Source organism: Amblyomma americanum, chromosome 7, assembly GCF_052857255.1.
Source record: "Amblyomma americanum isolate KBUSLIRL-KWMA chromosome 7, ASM5285725v1, whole genome shotgun sequence".
In the NCBI taxonomy this organism is placed as follows: domain Eukaryota; kingdom Metazoa; phylum Arthropoda; class Arachnida; order Ixodida; family Ixodidae; genus Amblyomma; species Amblyomma americanum.
Genome location: NC_135503.1, coordinates 51105893 through 51130240, shown reverse-complemented (window position 1 = coordinate 51130240; position 24348 = coordinate 51105893). Strand labels below are relative to the sequence as shown.

General features: G+C 42.7%; 1 protein-coding gene across 2 annotated transcripts in view; it reads right to left on the bottom strand.

Annotated features, from left to right (window-relative positions):
- Window positions 1–18635, bottom strand: part of Tomosyn (syntaxin-binding protein tomosyn) — a 49215-nt gene extending 30580 nt beyond the window's left edge. For both annotated transcript variants that reach the window (XM_077632187.1, XM_077632188.1), the window contains exons 1-12: window positions 18293–18635; window positions 16244–16341; window positions 13076–13157; window positions 12847–12947; window positions 12255–12389; window positions 11227–11290; window positions 7790–7873; window positions 6119–6242; window positions 5036–5111; window positions 4129–4283; window positions 3878–3950; window positions 2156–2306 (exon numbers count right to left, since the gene is read on the bottom strand). In XM_077632187.1, the coding sequence (XP_077488313.1) occupies window positions 2156–2306; window positions 3878–3950; window positions 4129–4283; window positions 5036–5111; window positions 6119–6242; window positions 7790–7873; window positions 11227–11290; window positions 12255–12389; window positions 12847–12947; window positions 13076–13157; window positions 16244–16341; window positions 18293–18430 (1281 nt within the window). In that variant the 5' untranslated portion in view covers window positions 18431–18635. The remainder of the gene's footprint in view (window positions 1–2155; window positions 2307–3877; window positions 3951–4128; window positions 4284–5035; window positions 5112–6118; window positions 6243–7789; window positions 7874–11226; window positions 11291–12254; window positions 12390–12846; window positions 12948–13075; window positions 13158–16243; window positions 16342–18292) is intronic.
- Between the last annotated feature and the right edge of the window lie 5713 nt (window positions 18636–24348).

Sequence of the window (24348 nt, the reverse complement as noted above, 5' to 3'; positions counted from 1 at the left end):
TGACGCATTTGACTACTGCCAGCCGCATTCCACAAGTTTTAATGTAGTGCTTCGTCAGTCGTCATTTGTGCTCCGTGTCCAGTAAGCGATCGGCGCTCATTCACGGCTACATTTAGGACGGCTGCCTTTCTTTACGCTGAAGAAGCACACAACTGCGTGCCGGGCCACAAGTTCGACGTTCGCAACGGGTGATACAGGTGTGGCAGCTGAAGCGAGGAAAATTTTCAGCTGTTCCATGCGATGTCGTGATGTGGCTGTTTGCGAAGTATGTGATTTCACTGGACGACGACGTTAGACCAACGTACTGTGGGACCGCAGCAGCGATCACGACGGCAGCGCTAGCGAGGACGATGGCGCAAGTGCGGACGAGTAGTCCAGTGACTAACACATTTTCGTTTTCGAATGTGCCCAAGGGCACGGCCGCACGCGGCAGCTGATAGTGGCTGGAGATAAACGGCGGCTGCTGGATAGTGCTATCGCATTCAACTATTCAAGGCCAAGCTTAAGCAACCTCGTTTTTTTTTTTTTCGGAAATGTGATTTGGGGGAGGTCGACTTACATTCGAGTCGACTTACAATCGTGTAAATACGGTAAATACTTGCCCCATTCGCATTTTCAGCATAAAGAAACAAATTGGAGATAAAAAACTCACTGCTTATGTAATGCCCCCTATGAGGGACATTAAGGGAATAGAGTGAACTAAACTGACTTAAATGCGGATGCTGTAGACTGCAACTGTCAGCATTGCAAGTGCAATGAACAGTAATAGGTGCTGATCGCACATGTGCTATGCATGACATAATGGCCCAATATAGTTGTACTCTGGCTGCTTTATACAAAGTCCTATCGACCAACAGTCAAGGATCATGATGACCTGGTTTGAATGCACCTGCCCATGAATGCTCACCAGCCATTTTCTGTAGTTTGTGTTTGATTCTGGGGTGATTGTACAGCCCCTAACTGCTTTCTGACAGGAGAAATTTCAGAGCTGTTAGAAAATCTGAATGTCTTGTGAGCACCAGAAGTTGTCACTCAGGGCTGATGAACAAGAAACGACCAAGACTTCAAATATGATACTCATACCAACTAGGTTTTTCTGAATTTGGTTGTGCAAGACCCAAGCCACTGCTATGCCATGCAGGCTAAGCTAAAGTGTGTCATCACCTGCGCCAAGCTGCGAAAGGTGTGCAAATAGGGAAGTCACTACTTCAAGTCTGATTGTTCTTTGCTGTTAGGATTAGCGACGGAGTAATTTTGGCTGCATCCCTCATGGAAACAACACTGCACATCTGCATAAACCAACAACTTATGAAAAACACTACATGTATGCAAAAGTGTCATATGAGCAAGGCACTTAGCAACATAATTTTGGCTGCAAAGACAAAAGTCAAGCAATAGTCACCTTTACCATAAAAGTAATCTGCATAGGTTAATAAGGTATACCCCTGGTAATATTCAATGTATGTTTACATTGTTCTCAGAAATAAAAGCAAATGGGAACCAGCTAAGCCAAATTATTTCTCAAAACAGCTCCAGATGCACACACTAGTATACCAACCACTGCGTGAAAGCACCACAGGAACTAAAATATGTACATTTTTCTAATGCTTCAAAATTAAGTGATGTAGCAGCAAACAGCATTCTTGCTGCTTTATTACCGCTCAAACTCCAACAAAACTCGGCCCATGTCACAGTTCTGTGTGTACCATGGTGGTCCTGCACAACTGGAGGGCATCGTTCAGCCAGTGTTTCCTTATGGCATACTCCAATTGGCGATCCAGAGCAAGTCTGCTTGCTCCGCATAACCAAAGAGAGTGTTTCAAGGGGGATTTGAACTCAGATCTTCAGTTACAATTGAACTGTGACGGATATTTTGCTCTTTTGCGGATTCAGTTCGTACCACCTTTGGAACATAACGTCATTAGTGATGTTAGTCTGTTAGACAACAATAAATCTCCCACTGGCAGCTTATCAAGAATGTAACGGGTGTCTCCATGTAATTTGTTTCTTTTAGGACAAATGAGTTAAGTCACTATGTTCTGATGGTGGATCTTGTTAAGTATCATTCAGCATAAGTGACAGACTGGAGGCCACTCTGTCAAATTTTACCAGTCAACTATCGGCAAGAACCGGGTGGCCAAAGCAACGTGCGCACCTTTTCTGAGAACCCGCCCCTCTTGTTGGCCTTGCTTCCCACCGAGTAGAAAGCAGGTATGAGGTCAGTCGGACAGTCAGCCAGGTAGGTACAAAAGGTCACAGGAGATTCATGCAGGTCCATCGAGTAAGGGTTCTGGAAACACGGGTAGCTGCAACCACAGAATGTGTGGTCAGTCACTGAAGGCAAGACTAGCAACAAAACATCTGCACTCACAAGAGGCTGTAGTTTTCAGAAAGGAATGAAATGGCTTCAAAACTGCAGTGCAAATAAAGGCCTTGGCACGTGAAATGTATGGAGGAATGAACTCACTATGAAAACACTTTTAAGAGTGTGCAGTGAAGCTTCGGCTGCAAATGCAGCCAAATATTTACAAGGAAAGCAAAGCTTTAATTATGTAAATTCCCAAACACTGAACATTTTTCAAATGGTCAGAAACAAATAAATGAGCCTACTCTTCCAGATACTATCACATCACCAACAACCCGATTATATCCACTGCACAACAAAAGCCTCTCGTAATGCTCTCCAGTTATTTTTGTCCCATGTCAGTAACCCCCACAAAGTTGCTAATCTCACCTATCTGTCTGAATTTTGGCTGCCCCACCTCCCTCGAACTACGTTTTCTTTCTTTGAGAATTCAATTTTTCCTTTCAAGCAGCACATGTGTTACAATAATCCCAAGAAATGATGCAAAGTCAGAGTCAACATGGCAACAGAAGTCAGCATATATTAAAAACAAATTCTGAAGAAAACATAGGCAGCAGGGCTAAGTACAATGCAACGGGTATGCAGACAGGACAGACACAGCATGTGGGCAATGTGCCGCTGATAGTTGTGTAGACCAGATTACTGGAGAAAAAAAAAAGAACAGAAAGGGAAAGAAAAAGCTCCCTAATTGGCGAACAAGAACTAAAGGTGAACACTGGCATGAAACCGTGGCCTCCAAGGCCTGGAATATACCGAGCATAAGTCAGGAAACTGGCAGCATAAGCTCGATTATTGCAGTTCATTTATTCATGAACCTGAGTAGTACTATTCGGTAAAAAGTGGAATCATTCAGCAAGTTATCATTCAGCTCAAAATCTGAAGCACATTTCCACACTCTGCTGGAGTATACCAAAGAAGCAATAAGTTTCAAAAATCAAAAGAACGCAGAGCAAGTTGCAGAGCTTCATTACCGTCGAGCAATGGCTTTTCATTGTTGGACAGCAAACAGAAATAAAGCAGAATGACAAGCAAAAAGTTACTGGTGAAGACAGAGCTTGTTACCCTAACATGCTGTGTGGTGTGTCAACCAGCCCTTCGACACCTATAGCTGTTCTGCCCCCTTTTTTTTTTGCAGCTGTTTATGTGCATGAACATGTAGCCCAGCCTCAAGAATGTTATCCAGAACTGCCTGTGACAATGACAGCTGATGCAAGGCATCCTGTTACACCACAAGTGGTCAAAGTTACGAACCAGCCCTGAAGCTGAGACCACCTCCCCCAATTATACTTGACCATGTGCACGACCTAGAAAGCTAAAATGTGCCACTCTCAGATAATAGGATACAAGCCATGTATGTAACCTAGTACTATAGGAGCTGCTGCTCACATTACTGATTTGTATGTCTGCAACAGTTTCAGTGGCAAATACTGATCTGACCTCTGACTTTAAGTTCTAAAACAGCAATACCATTAAAACAAAATTAACAGCAGCATGGTTTTCGTCATTACGTACCCTTGGCTTGTGAGGTCAACCACCACTAGATCATTCTGTAGAAGAACAACAACAGCGTAGGGTTCATGGAAATCTGCAAGCAAAAACAGAAGGCAGTGAAAAACTTTGCCCATCAGGTTCTTTAACTAAACTGGCACATTGCCCATCAAAACAGGCAGACCTGGGAGATACGCAATTCTAAAACACGGACCACCACTAACTATTAACTACTGTAACTTTAAGTGCGCACAAGCAGACATTAGGAAACGCACCACTTTGGAATGGGGTTTCACAGAGGGTAACAAAATCAACAATGTTGTGCTCCATTTCCAAAACTGTTGTGGTTTTTCCATGAATAACAGTCAAAGCTGGTGTCTGGCCACTCTTGTCGAAGGGAAGGCCTCCCGAAAAAATAACAAAGGAGTCCCTGAAAAAAAGAAAAGAAAGGAATAGTATAACAAACCATGCATAATTCAGTGCAAGCATGAAAGTAAAAGCAATTAATCATCTGAGCTCGCTGCACCACCAGACATGGAAAAAAAAAAGAGGAGCTACATTAATATACAGAGCTTGCCCGAAAGTATGCACCTTCCAAATGTGCTACAGCACTTAAGCTCTCATGCTTAAGCTATGTCCATTTAAGGAAATATGGAGCTTCAAAATCTGTAACTGCCACTTTTTCCTGTCAACTAAAAACATAGAAAATGCACACATCACTTTGATTACATTTCATATTGTGCAACATCTAAAAACATCTGCCTTGAAGTTAAGATGCTTTGTTTGCAACAAAACAAAAGGCAAAATTAAATCTGCGGAAACAGATTAACATTTCTGCGCACATCAACACTGTCAGAGAAAGACATACGCCTGCATGCGGGGCTCTCTCAGTTCAAGAGTAATGTCACAACACAAACACAGAGACCCCTGGCTACTTAGGACACACATCTTTTCCTTGGCAAATGGCTGCATGCAAACCATTTCTGTTAAGGTACTTGCATGGCGTGACTTCCTGTTCAGAAAGGAGAAAAAAAGGATTTTGTACTGAAGCTGATAGCAAACACACAATGTTAGTGCAAGTTACTGTTGCCTAAATAACAGAATCACCATGGTTAACCGAGCCTCAAAGGCAAAGGGAGAAATAAAAGGTGTGCAGTAAAAAATTCTGCGCTTGATACGTACGCCCCCCTGACTGTTTTCCATTCCGCCTTGTAAATGGGCTTGCATGGATCAGGTTTGCCTTCTTTTGCATTCCGCACTGAAAATAAAAGGAACTGTTGTGAAGACAGAGCCATGACCTTTCATATGCTGACACAGGACAGAGGAGAAGCAAGGAAAACGTGAAAGATAGACAAAATAGTGTACCGGTCCTGCTAACAGCACTCTGAAAGTTATCGAATACTGGTGACAGCTAGTAACTGAGAGCTATCTAATGAGCATAACATCGAGAATGTTTAATTGCAGTTTTCCAAGATCACCTTACTAATTTCTCATGCTGAACTACCATTTCAAAATGCCGCCTACTGCAGCCATATTTTCAAACTATGATGTTTACACAGGTTCCCTCCTCCTTCCAGCCACTAGTACTATTTGATTTGTGCTGTCATCAATTTTAAATAGTAGTAGTAGTGGTCTTATTAAATAATAATAAAAAGGGAAGGAAAAGATTTTTGCTCCATCGATACTGAAGCGCCTGAGCTGGGGCAGCGGAAATAAAGGATAGCAGGCAGAATGGAGAAATGAAGTGAAAGAGGTGAGGGGACAGGGAGAGAGGATAGGGGGAGAGGTAATATACACAAATTATCTCAACGGGGATATAAGAATAAGTGCACGTCCGCACCTCACAAGGTTTCTGTACACCATACAGTCTATGTATTATATGGTGTACAGAACAATAACTACCAGCCCCTTTACATCAGAACAACACACACACACCTCAAACATGAGTTATGTGATTAGAGAGGACATGCAAGAAGAAAAAGTTTTGCAGAAAGATAGTTCTCATCAAATGATATAAATACAACCAGACTTAAGTTGGCAAACATAGTAACAGGTTCTTAAAGCATTCACATAAGCACAGAAAATATCGAGAATACTTCCAACGTCAGTGAAAAAGCTACCATAAAATGTGGGAAACAAATGAAAATGAACATTTAATAAACACAAGACCAGGTAAATTTAAACGCATTTAAACCTAATATGCAGCAAAATCAAGAAAATATTCATGAAATAGTTCACGAAACTGAGTGGCAGCGCATATCCTACCATGCGGGAAGATGACGTTTATTGGTTTCGCTGGTGCTCGTATGTTCCATGTAGTCAGGCTGCCATCGGAATGGCTGCACATGAACTGCTTGCCTTCATGATGCCATGCCACAGAATGGAGAGCCTGCCGAAGAAAAAACAGCATTGTCAGACAGGCAGCCAGGTTTGGCACCCAAGCTATTCAGTGTGCAGAGCACAATATCACAAACTAATGCACCCATGCAAAACTCCCAACCTTTGTTTCAAGGTTTATGTGAATATTCAATGCCTTAAGGTATTCAAGCGAACAATAAAATATCCAGTATTTGATTCAATCCTAATCTTCACCACTTGAAACCTCAAGCATTCATCACGAGCAGATAGTGTTTTTGGAGCACCTCCTTAGAGTGGTTTCAGTTGCTTTCAGGAGCTCGGCTGAAGTGCTGTGAGGCACTCCATTCGCTATTTTAGAACTTTAGCTTTAGAACTTGAGTGCGCTCTTTCTTTTCCTATGTAATAACTTTTTGTGTTAGAAAAATAATTGCTTTTAAAATGCCTAACTGTGCAGCTGAACCATTTTAACGTAGCACAGGTATTTTAAATAGACACCTTTATATTTCTTGAGGCAAACTGCCACCCACTTTGAATTTGCTCTGAACCCGAATCCACCATTCTCATAATTCCCACAGGCCAAGCAGTTTAAGCTTAGAAACTAAAAAAAGAGACACTGATCGAAATACAAACAGTGGACACAGTGGAGACCCAAGGTCATGTGCAAATCCTAACAAACTCAACTCAGCACTGGTACAGGAGGGTAATTTCTACCTTTGATTCCAAGCTATAACCCTTTGAGTGGTCCTATTCACAATGTTATGGTTTATGGGGGTTTTATGTCCCAAAGCGACTCAGGCTATGAGGAACACCGCAGTGAAGGGCTCTGGAAATTTCGACCACCTGGTGTTCATTAATGTGCACTGACATCGCACAGTACACGGGCCTCTATAATTTCGCCTCCATCGAAATTCGACTGCTGCGGCAGGGATCGAATTCGCATCTTTCGTGTCAGCAGCCAAGTGCCATAAGCACTGAGCCACCGCGGTGGGCCGATTCACAATGTTACCTCACTAGAATGACTCAATACGACGTTCATACTTCTGCAGCAATCTGTTGTGTAAGCAAATACAAGGGAATGGCACTTCACATCACTTCAGCACATGTGTGCCTATCCTCTGTGGATTGGTTCCATGCCACATAACAGATGTGGTATGCATCTGAGTCCCACAACTATTTTTTTTTGTTTCTTGGCCTAGGTATGAGTAGTGCACATTTTGCAGTCTTGCTAACAACTATGTAACATTGCCTTGATTACTGATAACCAATACTGAAATTTTGAGAGCTTAAAAACGCCATGGTTTTTTTTGCACATCAAAACACACATTTCTTGCGAGAGTTTAAATGTGCACTAACGTAACTGATTTGTCCAAATCAGCTGATGGTATTCTCAAAGGAGTGTAAAATCAAGGGACTATTCCCTCAAGGACTATTCCTTCAAGCACCTCTTAAATACCATTCAGTAGCGTTTTTTCTGCCAGTGATGCACTGAAAAATGAGCTTCCCCTGCAGTTGATGCAAGAAAGCTAGCGAATGTAAATAACTTGGAGAAAAAAACTGTGCTTTCAGGTGCATACTCACCTCAGAGTGTTGAAACCTTGCATCAGCAGTGCGACTCCGCAGGTCCCAAAGAACTAGTGCTCCCGTTTCGAACCCAATCAGCAGCTGTGCGTTTCAGAAAAAAAATACACATATTTCAATTCAAGAACCTTAAGAGTTCAATGTTGCAGTGTTGTGCGACTTGTAATATTCTGCAAATAAGTGAGGCGGGGATATGGGCACAGGTGTGGTTTGGAAGGTCACAGAAGCTGTCTGCAGATTAAGAGGCAAGACTAACAGTTAATGCTGTCAAAAAGGTCAAAGAGTTTTCTTCTTAACAAACTGAAGCAAACTCAACGAACTTCTCCTTCAGTGACGAACTGAAGCATTGGCAAACTTAAACTATGTTGCCCACTTCAAAGATACTGGCAATGACTTGACCACTTGTCACAGTTGTGTGTAGCACCACAACAGACATTCCAATACTCTATATTGCAACCTAACCCTGTGCAGTATATTATTAGCAAAAAGAGAGAAAAAAATATTCCTGTCTTTGGTAACACATCATATCAGCTATTCTGATATAAAGACTTGTTATCACTTATCCATTAGTGCCCAAATTATCAAGGAATCGAATAAAAATCCATTACCTACACATTATGCTAGCTAATATATTCACACTGAAAAGCCAATACCAAAATTTTGTTACCACAGCTAAAATCTGAGAAATTGGCATCTTGCAAATTAGCAACGATTAGCATTTGATCCAATCTGAGCAGTTGTCCAGCAAATTGAATACCTCAAGGCAACTCGAAGGCCCAGAGACAGTATAGTTTCTTTATCCAAAAAATGTCTTCCAATTTTGCCCGCAGCATTTGTCAGAAAAAGAGACGAGGAAGTGTTGTACATTGGCTGGAAGTCTCAAATTCGCACCCCATTTTTTTTTTTTCACGCAGCTTGCTCACAGTGATGCAAAATAGTCTGACTGAAGAGCATTCGCTCCTGAGAAGTTGCTGACATCGGACTTTGTATTCAACCGCCACGTAGCAATGAGCACACAGCGTGCAAACGGTATGTCCCGAATTCATGACACCAGGCAAGTAAAAGGTTGATATTATGATACGACATCAAGAGAAATCTTTTTCCAGTCACACTTGCTCCTACTCATTGCACCAACACACGTCTGCAAACTCCGCACATGCATAGAAGCAGGCCCAAATAATTGTTTGCTCTGCAAAATGCTTGCTAGAGTCGGGTTCAGGCATACAATGCACAATAGGTGCTCGCAATTCATCTCTGTCATCAGAAAGATGAAAAAAAGTTACAAGTAGACAACTGCGTAGCCTCTGCATGCAAGCGATGTAATAACAAGGCACTCCCATAAGTGCCAACGTGGTAAACCTCGAGAAAGCTGATATTTTCTGCTGACAGTAAAAACCTGCACCTCTCACCGTTCTGTGCAGTTTTCTTTTTGGCCCGACAAAAGAGGTTAAATGAAAAGATCTCGTCTAGCCTCACATAAAACACAAGCTCCTATATTGCTATGAATATTACAAATAGATAATTCCTAATATAGCCACAGAATGGGCACTTTCTGAAGGACTCCAAAAGCGGTGTCACCAGGAAAGAACGGAACACACATCATGCTTGCCTGATGAAAGTAAAAAACAAACAAACAAATGTGCATGCGATTTCATAACATGCTTGTCTTTCGGTAACTGCAGTCTCTCCCACAGCTTTGAAATATTAAACGAGCAAAAGCAGGCAATAAATTCTGCAGCAGCACCACTTTTACATTAAAATGGTGGTAGAGGACACCAATAACCTGCCTAAGCTTTAGAGGACACCAATAACCTGCCTAAGCTTAACAAAGTGCTCCTTACATTATGGTACATACGGTATATCACAACCCCAGAGACATGCCCTGACAACCATTTCTAGTGTAATGGAAGATGCAAAACACAGTCTGGTTACCTACATGTATCTTTTATTGCATGCTTTCTTTTTCATTTCATATAAAATTCATATATACCTTATTCAAATATTTTCATGTATTTTTCAATTCATGCAATATTCTTTAGAGTTTTGCAGGGATGTTTTTCAACATACAACTAATTGTCCATTACTTATTCAAAAACCCCTAAACGCCCTAGTTTGAGGGTATTGTTACATAGGATGGGAGGGGGACAGTGTACAGTGCAATATTAGGAACATCAAGAAATAAAAAAATGTACAATCTACAGGCTAAATATAACATGATAGTATAATTGAAACACCTGAGAATGAAAGTACACTACCACACAAGAGTGAGAAGATAATACAAATCCTAGGCAGGGAATAAAATAACAAGGCATTACAAGAAATGCAAAATCTAACAGAGTGCACTTACATGCACAAAAAATAATGTATTCAACTGATATTTTAATTAAACCCTATAGCATAAGCTTATGCATACAGCATAAGTCTATATGGTGAAATGGGGGGAGTCATCCTATACGACCGCAAACAAGAAAATTCTAACAAGTGGAGGTCAAATTAACCAACATTCAATTCACCACTTCATCTACACAAAATAAAAAGCACTCTCTAAAGCACAGCCCTTATCTTGATAAAACAGAACCTTCGTCAACAGTGGTCTGTTTTTTTTTCCTTTAACCAACCCATGAGGATGCAGTGTGTGATACAGCAACAATTAAGTGGTTCAGATTTTAAGAAAATATTTTGCACACATTGTTTTCATATTTTTTTCACCAATTTCTTTCTCAAGTTTCAATTTCAAGTTTTCCTTCTATGAGTAGTGCTACTGAAAGAGAACAAATTTTGAGCGCTCAATTAATACTTGCTCTGCAATAACATGCGACAAACAATTTCCCCTGTTTGCTAGCTATTTTCCCTATCGGCAGATAATATCTAAAAGTGAGTTTCAACTTTAGTAAGGAAATAATAAAAAAAATTTGTCTTTATGTGCAAACTCATTCCCGTTCATACTGGAAGGACCTGAACATATCTGGTTCTGGTTGGCATGATGCATCTTCAGTACATAGGAGTTCTTTACAGCAAAATGCTTAGCCATGTGTAGTGCTGCTGTCTGCCTCCCTCCCCTGTTCATTCCACACTTTGCTATTATGGCTTTAATTAGAAACCTAGGGCCTCCATAGGTAGTGTTACACCTAAGCGTGATGGCGACGTATAACATGCTTGGACTACCTTGCAGCCAGTATGCTTTGTCTAGCATTCTACCCCAGACAGCAACCAGTGCTAGTTACTAGAACCGATACGGGTGGCTCCGTATTCTAAGAACTGATGCAACGAGAAACTGAGAAAGGTGGGCGCTTTAAGGGACAGCACAGTGGCCCACAGCACCACAAATCTCACACCGATGCCACTGCCAGATTCAAGTAAAACGCAAGCACTGCTAAGGAAACTCCAGTGCCAAAGTGTGAAAGAAATGGAACAGAATCCAAACAAGCCCTGCTGACCTTATTAGAGTCCACAGGGTTGTCGCTGACGTGAACTACTGCACCAGGGTGCGTCTTGCGAGACCTGCATACAAGCCGACAGTGAAGTTCTCACTCAGTGTATCAAAAGCCAACAACATAAGCAGACATTTTTTTTCTGCAAAAACATGCAGCATAATAAACAACTGAACTGAATTAACCTCCCTCTGTTGTGATCCCTGTTAATTTTTTTTTTTTTAGTGTAGTAGCGAGATTAGAAAGAACTGCAGCTCACTCCTGATGACATCACAATAAATTCTATGAATTCCAATCAGGTGATTCTGCCAACACATACCACACCATAAAACATAGCTGAGTACAATGGAACACATGTTCAATGCAGAAAATAGAAGCCAGGACATTTGTTAATTTTTGTTCCTTACACTCGTGTTCCCTCGTTGCTTCACTACCATGGTTTAACCTGCTTTATTTCAGTATTAACACATAACATTAATTTTTTCCACAGACCAGCAAAAAAGCCTCATACAGTCCATATGACAGGGGACATACCTCTAATAACAGTTTCACTCAAGAATTTTTCATCTTTACTCAACATTTGCAGATAATAAATTGCAGCAGTTTCAAGATCCAGAAAGATTGCCACACAGCAACAAACAAGATAAGAACACTCCATAACAATACCAGAATCTTGGCTACAATAGAAGCAATATACGTAAGTACAGGGCTCACCGGCCTAACTAGAACATATATTTTTGTAAGCCTTTTTCTCCATGCCCAATATCTGTTGTCGATGGGCGTTAAAAAATTATGCTTTCACCTCTGCAGCTGATCAACCCTACGAGGCTGGAAGCGCAGCAGTTTGTTTTGCACACACTCTCTTGTGCAAAAGAGCAGAAGTCGCAATGAATCTCTGAGAACTAGGGCTTCTAAACAGAGCACTCCAGCATGCACAAAATTACGTGCCGGTGTGAATAAAACAATCAGACAACACCAAAAATTTACCGACTTCAAAGTAATGTACAAAGAATGCACCGCATGCACACACTTACAATTCTATAGCCTTGTTCCAGTTGATGACGTAGCCAGAAAGAGTAAATGATTCTATGTTCACTACATGTAAATTCCCACGCTCGGTGCCAATATACAGCCATTTGCTCCTGAAGGGCAGGTGACAGTGGGTGATCCTAAACAACAGGAAAAAAGAAAAGCGGGACTAGAGTTCAGAGCGACATTGCTAATTTCTAGTCCTTAGTGCATGTTCACTGTGAAATCGTCCCTCCATTGAAAAGTGAAAAATAGCAGCGATCAGCACATGCACCAACATAGTTTTCAATACAAAGTGAGAAACCCGCTAGAAACCAGCAAAGAGCTCAGTATGGCTCATGTGAGCATCTCCCGAGTTTACAGACTTCCTACCCTGTGAACAGTTATGGAATTTCACCCTGCATCTTTTCTTGCATCTACTTAACAAAAACTCTCATTTCTTCTTTCACTCCCTCCTTTATCCCTTCCCTTATGGGGCAGTTTGGGCGTCCACAGAGAGATATGCAAGACAGTTACTACGTTATTTCCTTTCATGAAAACCAATTTTCAATTTTCAATGCAAGCACAGACTAAGCAAGGACACAGGCATACACTTGCCTTTCTTTCTGAAACTTGAGTGTGTGTACCACCTCCGGTTTTTTCTGGCGCAGATTCCAGAGGTGGAGAGTATCATCTGCGCACACGCTAATCAGAGCACCCTGCACGTGAGGCAAACAGCCAAATATCATGATCATGCTGTTTCCGCACTGAATATCTCTTCCCCAACTACATACCTCATTCAGCCACTTGTTTTCATGCTAAAGAATAAAAAAGCAAAGGTGCTTACCTCATTCACCAAAAATAATATCTGTATCACAGCATACTCCAACACATGTTGAATGGTACAATCCACACCAGGCCTGCCAAACCTTTGGTACACTGGGTCAAGGCTCAATCAAAATGGAAAGCACGGTATTGGGGCAAATTTAAACTTCCCCATGTTTTACTGGGTTTCGTTTTAAAGACCATGCACTTCACCTGCAACCAGCAACCCTAGCACCTAATGCAACAACTAGCATAAATTCATTCTCGCAGAGGAAAAAAAATGAATTTCTATTGATCCTGTGCACCCGACTACATGCATAAGTATAGGAAAGACATTAAATGCACAGGCTCAGTGCTCTGGGAAAATCGGTGAGGAAAAGTGATGAAAAAGCACAAAACCTTAGCACACTGTTTGCAGTCATAGTTAATGCATAGCCCACTAAGGCAGAAAATGTATAGCAAAAGTATTCACTGCAGTGATCTCCTACTGTTTAATCAAAAATGAAATCATATCCAGCTCTTGCTGCCCACTCATTAGGATGCAGAACTTCAAATGTCTTAAACAGCCAAATAAAAATAAACACATTCTGCATGAAATTAACCTGCATGATGTATCTCGTGCCGGGAGTAGATGCCAAATCACGCCATTTTAGACAATTGTCATCGTTAGCATACTGTGCCTAGCTACTAGAACTGTCACCATCCGATTCTCACAGTACTACCAAACTAAAAAGATATGGTATAACTTGTTAGAGTACCAAATTATCAGACAGGTGCACACAAAAGAGTAGGCACATAAGAATTAGAAGCTAGTAATTAATGATTTTACTTAATTTTTTTATGAGCATAAATAACTTGCAAGGCAGACAATCTGCAGGCACATCAAGCTACACAAGACAATGTTCTGTATGGTGTGAAAATGTCATATACAAACACTGCTAGCTAATGTGAAAAGTCCTAGGTGCTGCTGCAAGTTGCGAGCAGGTGTTACTGTGCCAGTGCCAATGTTGTGCAGACTACCAAGGCATGCACCTTATTACCAAAGCATGTAACAGAACACCAAATTACAAGTTGTAAGACAGAAACCTACAAAGATAAAATGCAAAATGCTTATCAATGACACACTGTGGTCTGTCGAAAGAAATATAAAACAATTTATTACGTCAAAACAAGGTCACAAAATATCACACAGAACAAAAAGAGCATCTGGCAACAAAAAAATTAAAAATAAACATAACTCATGTACTGAACTCGACAGAACTGTACACATAAAGAAGAAACAACTTGAATAACATAAGCACAAAACCAAAGAGATTTACAAAGAGCTAAGCCTGGAACATGAAAAATTCACACAATGCTACATCAAAAACTGCACAGTACAGTACACACAGAGCGTCCAGTCCATTTTACCCTTCACACCTTTCAATTTTTACTTAAAAGCTCTGCTGCAGAATTCACTTTAGGCATACTTTTCACTGCGACATTAATTCAGTTGCAGCCAGCTTGTAACCATGAGGCTTTCGGTCAATACAATAAAATAGCAAGAACACCAACAGACTTAGAAAAAAAGGTTCACTACATCAGAAATTACACAAGACAGTTATGTTGGGCCAAGTATAGATCACGGTATAAAAGGTGCAAAACCACAGCATCATTTCAACAACTAATGATATTTTATACAAACAGAAATGATTCTTTGCAACTTCTCTAATCCGTTTGACAATGTCCCTCATCACAATTTAGCAACTAACCTCCCGATTAATTTAAACAAGGAACCCCAGACAGTCGAAATTTACCAAAAGCCCTAGTGTCTTTCTAACTCCGTTACTTCACCTCCTTCATCCCTTCCTTCACAATGTAGTTGGGATGTCCACCGTGCATGAGACAGTTACTGCACCTTTCCACAATCATACACATCATCATTACGATTGCTATTAACTAATCACAATTGAAAGAAACCATTTCAAGGAGATGGTTGAGCTTAGCAACTGGAAGCAGTGTTCCACTATGAATGGGTGTATTTAGATAACATTGATGTCCTCTCCAGTTTCCCACAGAGGTTGAGGTTGGTCTCTGCTGCACTTTGATTTATCTGAAGAGCTTATCTTTCACCATTAACTCATCCATTAAATTTGACTTTTTGTAGACGACTGCATAGTATTGGCAACTGAAAACACTGTAGGATCATATCACATTTAATAAATCAGTAAGATTATTCAGACAGCGTGTATAAACGATGAGACGAAACTTAGCTCAAGTAAGACCGTAAGTGCTGTACTTACTAATGAGCATAATTGTTTAAATGATTAATACTTCTTAGATGGCACTGATATAATGATGGGAGAATAATTTCTCCATTAAAATCAAAGTACCCGCTTTATCACAACATTCCAGATCCTTTTAGAATTCCTTGAGAACTATCCAAAATAGAAAAAACAAAACCTGTGAGTCAAATTTATACTAAAATCGTGTTTTCTGGCACAACCACATGCGAATTATTTTCTGGCTGACACAAGTCTACCTGTCTTGAAGCTTTTATTAAATGCACAATACCTTTATTTACTTGTTCTTAATATAGGTGGACTGCCTAGTTTATTTATGCGCTTCTTGTTTAAAATGTGCTTCCAGTTGCCTCAAATGTTTTTGCACTCCTTTTATATAAACTTCAAGACTGCTCAGCTGCCTTGTTTTTTCATATGTCAGTATTTTAACTGCTACAGCATGGGCCCCCAGAACGGCCTGAAGTATGCATAAATTAAATGAAATAAATGGTACACTGTCTTGTGCATAGGAAGGCACATTTTCTGCACAAAACAATGCCCAGAATGTCAACAGGATGTTAAAGAGATTAGAATTTTCAAGCGGAAAAATTCCAAAAAGCAAGTATCGGGCTGCGATCACATGTACTGTGTCTCCTGTAACACAGAAATATAGCAGCTACACCTATTTCACACGCTAAACTTGCAAAAAAAAGAGTAATATTCTCTTAACATACTCAATATCAAGATAATTTATGCACTACAGCAGAAGAGTGGGGTTTGAGGTGCAGTGCAGTGGCCGGCTCTCAATTAGTTCTGAACGCCTGGAGTTCTTTACAGCATGCACCGCAAGCCTCAGAATTCAAAACCGTTTCAGTTTAAACTCACTTTGTAAAGAGCTGTATCCATCACATGCACATTTTAAAGGATACAACCTCAAAGAGCCGTTTTTTGTTCCAATGGCAAGTATCCGTTGCACGGGATCAAATGCCAGTGCTGTTGGTTGGAAAGGAAATCCATGGCGCACAGTCTGCCAGACAAGAAAAGTGATGAATGTCCATCAGCACACTGTGAAGTAGGTGATCTTTATATATATATATATATATATATATATATATATATATATATATATATATATATATATATATATATATATATATATATATTCACAAAGCAATAAAACTTTAGCAGTTATAATTATGTTGCAATAACTGATTCAAACTGTTTCAGCCAAAAAAAAAGAGCAAGTTTAGCCCCTACTGCTCTTGCTTTTTTTTTTCTTAAGATAAATTTAGCACTACAAGTTTTGTTAAGGTAGGACTCTACCACTGCCTAACTTTGTGCAAAACACTTTGCAAGTTTAAGGCACCGGATGGTCATTTAGTATCGTGCACTGGATGCAAAAAGGGTGATGTGGATGATCACCTGGAAACTGCAAAATCTAAACTAACTTAGCCCTCTAGCCGTCCTTTTATGTACTGTACAAGCAAATGCATGCCAATTTATCTAAAGGCATTTTTTTTTAATTATGAATTAAACCTGTACATTGCGCTGTGCTTACTGTTAGAATGCAGAACCGTCGTGCTGTGCGCGAATTCTAGATAATACGTTCCAATCTGCAGCTTATGAAGTACAGCATGGACACGTTATGATCGTGTGTTTCAGTTTTCAGTACACTCTTCAGTGAGTACTTTGATGGACACTTTCATTTACTGTAGAAACCCTCGGCGATTCACAAACTCAACAAAGCCAAATGTGGCAGGGACAGGAGAGAAAAAGAGACAGAGAAGGTCATGCCTCAGCAATGATTAATGCGCTTTCAGGAATGCAACCAATCTGCGTCACTTGCATTGCGTCTACATCGGTACAGCGAGGGTGCCAGATTGATAAAGGTTGTACGGTTGCTGTTTGCACACCCACCAGGTCCAAACTAGCCTTAAAAAGTGGACCCGGACGTTAGCAGCAGCGAAAATCGGGACAGAGTTAACGTAAGCAATATGGTGTTGACATTTGCAACCACAGCTGCCGCCGATGCAGCCACGCGAAGACTGCGACTCGATTCACCAGCACATTCCCGCTCGCTGCATTTGAGAGAAAATAGCAACCAATGCGATACTTTTTTTTTTTTGGACGACAACGAATTCGATAATCGACAACAAGCGCTCCGGCGCCTACATCTACTGAGCCTGCGGCCACCGCTCACATGCCTGCCTGCAATCGACAACGCGCCGCGTTGGAAATACCGATTTGGGAACCTTTCACGAAAGCGCATGCTAAAGAAACCCGGTCTTCGATGTCGGAGTCAAGTTGTAAGGAATCAACTTAGTTGCGCCCTAGAAGGCCGCGAAGCAAGCACGCGTGCTTTTAACAGAAGTTTACAAAACGATATATCTATAGGTGCACACCAAAACAAACGAGCTGGCAGCGGTCAGAGCGCTGGAGAGAGAGAGAGCTCAGCCTTCAAAATATCTGCAGGCGCACGATACAGCACTACACATGCGGTGGTCAGGGGTCCGTCCTTCAAACGTCAAGTGACAGCCAGACGAGTACAGGCACGCCATAAGATGCGTACAAGGCGCAACCAGCACGCAAACCGCTACGCTCAGCGCGATGTAGCATACTTCTCTAAACAAAGTCGTCTTTTCACAATCAAAGCACACGAACCGTGTAGATGCCATACTGCATACCCAAGAGCGCTGAGCCAACTCCAAAAGCCACACTCGACGAGCTCCGCACAAATTCCGCTTTTAATTCAATCCGAAAAGCCCCGTGCACGCTTAGAGCCGAGCGCATTCCATGCGCCTACTGTGGTAGGCGGATTCTTGACAAGCACACATGAACCCGCGAATGAAATGGCGACTCCCGTCATAACACAAATCACACCCCCTTTTCGGACGGCTGCGCGCACCGAAATCAATTATGTCCCCGCAAAGAGCGACGGTGCAATCCATAACGGGTCTCAAGAATGTGTGTTCGCTTACTCTGGAAACCTTAAAATGTTCCGGTCGCAGCGTCTCTTCGACGTCGGCTTCTGGTTTCACTGGTTGGGTTACCGAGGACCGTAGCCCATCGAGAACACCCTTGAAAAATCCAGACTTTTTCGTATCGGATCTAGGCATCCCCGATGAAGATGCAGTCTCGTTATCCTACTGGAAACATGAGTACGCTGCACTCAGTGCATCTGAAAGCAATGTTTGAGTAAAAGGATAAATAAAAAAAACTACGTGGACACAGCCCGACTCGCGAAGCGTGAACTGTTACGGAAAAAATTTCTTTCGGTTTCTGATAGGGGTCGCTGAGCCGTTTCTCCGGCGCCCAATGAGCGCAAAGTTTCCATCACCCGGATGTACGTCACGTGACAGCACAGGTAGTTTTGGTATGCAGTCAACACCGAAAATAACTTGCGCGTACGATGGAAAGACATCTCTCTTGGTAAATGCTGCTATGAAACGATGAATAACGCTAGCAGCTCTGTACATGGCACTCGAAAATGAACCCGTGAAGCTTCTGGGACCATATATTCTGTAAATCTGCTAAACGCTTCATACCGAAACTAAAACGCGTGTCCTTGGTCGCACGTTTCTAGCGTTTTCAGCGACATATTTCCTCGCATAACTCCCGGTTTCGAGCTCAGCCATGCGTTACATAACCTTCTAGCCACAGGTGCCACGGAAAAACGCGAGCGCGGCTAGTGCTTGTAAAGACGTGCCACGAATACCAGCAAAATATTGGGCTCGGAGAAATGGGAAGCGAGAACAAAACGCTTAAATTTCTACACGACCGAATACTAATTTCTTTTTAAATGCACCCACCACAATACCTCCTAGCTGTTAGGCCGTGCATGTCGAAAAAGCTCGAGTGCACTCAAAATGCAACCTATTTCCGTACCTAATATTCTTATTTAAAAAAAAAATGTTCAAGGAAAAGTTTATACCGGCACAGTTATATATTCGTGAAAAAAAGCAAAGGCATAAAAAAAACTGCTACGGACGCAGAACCAGCAGAACACTAGAACGCAGAAAAGTTCGAAAACTTCAGCCAGAGAATGCGCGATTTGTTTTGGAAACGAAAACCATGTTTCTATCATCATCGTCATCATGATTATCAGCGGCAATTTCAAACCCAGCAACAGGTTCGTGGAGTGGGAACTGTGCCTGCACAGCTGATACAATTAAAAACGCACAGCCAATAAAGCCAGATGCTTAGATCCAACCAGCAAGCAAATAGACGACAGAATGTTAACTTCCATGCAGTGTCGCGAAGAAAATAAAGACTGAATACATGCCAAATTTTTCGCCGATAAATGTGTCCTATACTGCCGGACAAACGTCAACATAGCCAGGAAGATCCAGAGAATAAATTTTTACAGGAAACAATGATAGGATTGAGTTGTCCTCCGTGCCATTTTAAGGCTTACTTCAATAAGTGCGCATACATAATTCCACTCTAATCAAAAAACAGCATTCTGACATACCTGATATAATAAGCTGAGCAGCCTATGAATCAAAACATCAGATTCCGGATATGTTCACTTTGCGCAGTAACTGGTGTACGCTTCAATTCTCTACAGCATGCTTTCTACACACAATGGCACTTTAAGACGCTCTAGCGTAAACGAAACCGCGCAGTCAAGCAGGATGCCTGGGAGAAAGCGCGTCATGTTTGTTCGTGCCGCTCTGCACTAGCTGTGACCCATCTCTCGTTTTTTTTTTAATAAGAGAGCATTACTTGGCTCATTATGCGAAAACCACGCTGCCATCAGGAACCCGCGGCCGAAACGTCCACGGAAATGACGTCATCACCTCTCCTGGAGTAATAAACCGCCGGCGTCCCCATCGCTACGAACCTCAAATCGCGATTGAGGAGGTTTCCACTGACCCAGGGAGCCAGTCATGAGCCTTTTATTTACACAGAAGAGTTTGGGGCATGCATGCACGCCTCTGGGCCCCCGCACAGCGCCACTACACTCAAATGTTCATGTTCCTACGGTCCATAACGTCGGCAGCACGGTCCGGCCTCAATTTGTAGGCTGGTGCCACCGCCTACTCACAGCGCTATTGAGGTGTCCACTGACCCAGTGGCACTTGCTCTCGCATTTACACATCACAAGACTTGCTTAGGAGCCCCATTTATTTTAACATTCATGGTTTGTTTTTCGCTACGTAGTGATTATACATGTCCACAGTTGCTACTATACTGGACAGATGCTAACAATTCGCAGCCATTTTGTGTCCCTCCCGGTCCACACGATAGAAAGCACTTGCTGAAGTGCACTACTTCAACCAGCTGAGAAGCTGCATGTTCTTCATTCGAATCAGCGATAGCGCTCTCTCGCTGGTTTGGCCACAACAGTTAATGGGACGTAGTAGCATGAAAGCATGGTGCGGCGCAGTAGCTTGACAGTTAGTAATAAACCAAGTTATCGATGTAGGTGTCTCATATGGACACAGCATTCGTTTCAGCTAAAGGGATGCGCAGAGTAACATGGACGACACGCACGCCCAATATGCTCTTGGAGTTAGTACTGCCACCAAGCAGAAAATCATGGGCTGCGCTTCTCATCTGAAACGTGTCAGACAGCAGCTTTTCGTCACCGTTTGAGCTTTGTGCGGAATTCGAGCTCCGGAGCGTGTCCCATCTGAAATCGAGGATTCACGCGAAATCATATATGTAGGCTCCTAGACGGGCCCCATCCTCAGCAGGATGGCCGAGCAAATCCTGTCGAGCGAGGGAACGCCACAATACAACGCACCTTTTATACTTAGTTTTATACACAGCATATTGTGCCCTAGCTTGTAAGTGAGGCTTATCAGTATCCGATTTATTACTTTCGATTATTTGATGCGCCAGGCTTCTAGAAACAGAGAGCATCCCTTCTCTATTTTTTCTATTCGAAATGAGCCAATAAACTTTGAAAAAAGCACACGGAAGACTGGCGCCTTCGGTTCCACATGGCCGCCGGCCTATCACACGCCCTACTGCAGCACGTGTAAAACGACTGGCCTGGTTTCGTGCTCCTAATTAAACGAGGCACAAACACTCATCTCCGGGGAAGGGACGCATTCATGGGCAGCTTGCAAAATGCACTCTGCGAACTTTTTTAGCCGAAAAATGCTCCAAGGTGACTTTCCATGCAAAATTTCTCAAACGGGGGGGGGGGGGGGGGGCACTTTGTGCTTGGACTGTTCATTACTGGAGTGAAGGACACATCCCACCCGAGACGCAGACAGATGAATGATCAAGCTAGCAGTAGTAGTTGCTAAGTTACAGCAGAATCTTCCCAGGTAGCACATGACAGCGGACCATTATTTGAAAGTCATTGGCAAAGCGCGGCCCTAAGTAGGCCCAGAGTTGCCAATGAGGATCTGATATTGGCTGTGCCATCAAAAAATCATGGCTATGATGGGCCATGTTAGCCAGAGTTCTCCCATTCTTTGCCAGAATTGGCTAAGCCATTTTCAAAGCCTGGCTATCATGGGCCATGTTAGCCAGAGTTCTCCCATTCTTTGCCAGAATTGGCTAAGCCATTTTCAAAGCCTGGCTATCATGGGCCATGTTAGCCAGAGTTCTCCCACTCTTTGCCAGAATTGGCTAAGCCATTTTCAAAGCCTGGCTATCATGGGCCATGTTAGCCTGAGTTATCCCACTCTCTGCCAGAATTCGCTAAGCCATTTTCGAAACCTGGCTATATTAGCCTTGGCTTGCCACCCCTTATCCAGTGTTAAAAGTATACTGGCAGATGTTGGTGAACATTTCGCCAACCATTATACTGGGCAGGAGATTGATTTTAAAATTTATTATTTATAACAGTTTATAATTTTCGAATGCGCTAAAACTCGTTTGAGCTCCTGGGCTGCGCTTGGGCGAGTTCAAGAATTTGAAGTTTTATTAATCTTTTTCTTCTCGAACACTTTCGCAGTATATGTGCGGAGTTGGATAAACACCGAATATTTTCCGACTGCGCAGTCGGAGATAGAGGCATAGTTACGACGAAAAAACTGAAATGAACCTAATTAAGCTGTCAGCAGATCCCGCCGGCCAGAGGGAGCTCTCGCACAGGAAAAACTAAAGGAGGAGCGTGTCGACGCCGTAGAGGCGCGGCGCGGCGACGTCTGCCGCGGGCTCCGCCGCTGATGAAATAACTCCAGACAACAGTACATCCTCAGGACGTAGTAGTAGTAGCAGTAAGTGGTTTTTTTAAATAATAATAAAAAGGAAGGAAAATATTTTTGCTAGCCCCGGCATCTGCCATCTATACTAAAGCACCTGAGCTGGGGCAGCGGAAATAAAGGATAGCAGGCAGAATGGAGAAATGAAATGAAAAAGGTGAGGGGACAGGAAGAGAGGCTAGGGGGAGAGGTAATATACATGTGCACAAACTATTTACACAATAAGAAATGTGTCCAGATTGTGCGCGTGATTAGTTCATGATGGAGCAATAAAAACGCGCGCACAACACTATGTTGACTACAGCTGGAATTGGGGCGTCCAGTTGTTAATTGTCCAAGGTAGATCTCACGGAGCGTTCGGTCACTGCGTGTAACTACTTGGCGGAGAACAGACGGGACGTCAGGCCTTCTGTTCGAGGAACGCACAGAGGCTCACCAAGGTTCGCTCACGGGTCCGCGCACTGCCCTGCGGCCACAATAGCGTCTTGAGGGAGTCTGGTACTATGCCCAGCGCCCTATAGGTCGCAAGCATATCGCGACGAGCATCAGCGTACGCGGCACAGTGAAGGAGCAGGTGCTCTAGTGTTTCCACTGCACCGCATCCGTCACACACATACTCGTCGCGATTCCGTGACGCTCCCGTCGTTCCCCGGGCCACACACAGCCAATGCGCGCGCGGAGGATCATTGCACGTTGCGACCGCGTAAGTGCGCGACAGCCGTTGATGCTGTCGATGCGCTCACCTCCTGCGATGCGTGGATCGGGATGCTGCTTTCGGAAGTGATCCTGTATGACCGCACGTATGTACGTCCTCAGGCGCAAGGGGCAGATCACTGTGAGGTAGTCGATGTGCGGCGGTCGCGAGGTCGTCAGCTTCTTCGTTGCCGGCGGTGCCGCAGTGACCGGGCTCAAGACATGTGCAGAATCTATTTCCAAGGGCGTTGACTGATCCCCAACACGTACTCACCTGGTCCTGGTGTTCATCATCAGCACATCCTCGAAATCGCCCCGGAGGACCTGTTTTTTTTTTTTTTCAAGACATACAATGACGATTTGGCGAAGAGATTTCGCGTTATTATTTGCTAGCTTATTGTGGGCAGCATTCACAATAACTGTGAGGCAGCTTTCTTTTCCTTATTTTGTGCTCGGTTCTACCGAACTAATTTCGCAAAAGTTTGGCCGCGCTTATCAAGACTGACTGGTTTCATCACCTCCGTCAGTGCCCACGGATTGTTGTTTGTGCAGAATTTTCACACAGAGACCAATACAGCTCCCCCCCGAAATTTAATTTCGTCATTAATGACAGTCGCTTGGACAAGTACATCCACTGCAGGCCAAAAACCCAAGTCCAACCTAACCAGAAACATGAAGTGTTCTGGTTAAACATCAAATGTGTTCTAAGGTGTGTGTGCGTGTGCGAGATAAAGTGGGCTTGATTTCAGTGCCGTGTCACATTTTCTCGCGAGGCGGCATTTCATAATGTTTCATCTTCGCATTGTCCAGCAGCGTCCAAACTGAGGACATCCTTCTGAGCCTATTTCGGCGCTTGCACGAGGACGTTTGTACTATTTCAGGACGTCCTCAGGAGATTTTATATGTTGTCTGTAACTGAATACGGTCCTAAAATTTGGGCCAACTGCCGGAGTTCGAACTGAGGAAAACCAGGTCGAGCTCTCTCCAATACATCTAATGTTGAAGGGACCAAAATGCCTGTTCGAGTACATATAGGTTCGGATTAGGAGAGTTCGAATTAACGAGGTTCTATTGAAATAATACAATACTAGTAATAATGCGAGTTAGCTAAGTTTGCCTCTTGGACTGTTAACTTAATGAAGTGATGAAAGGAAATGGCGCAGTATCTGTATCAC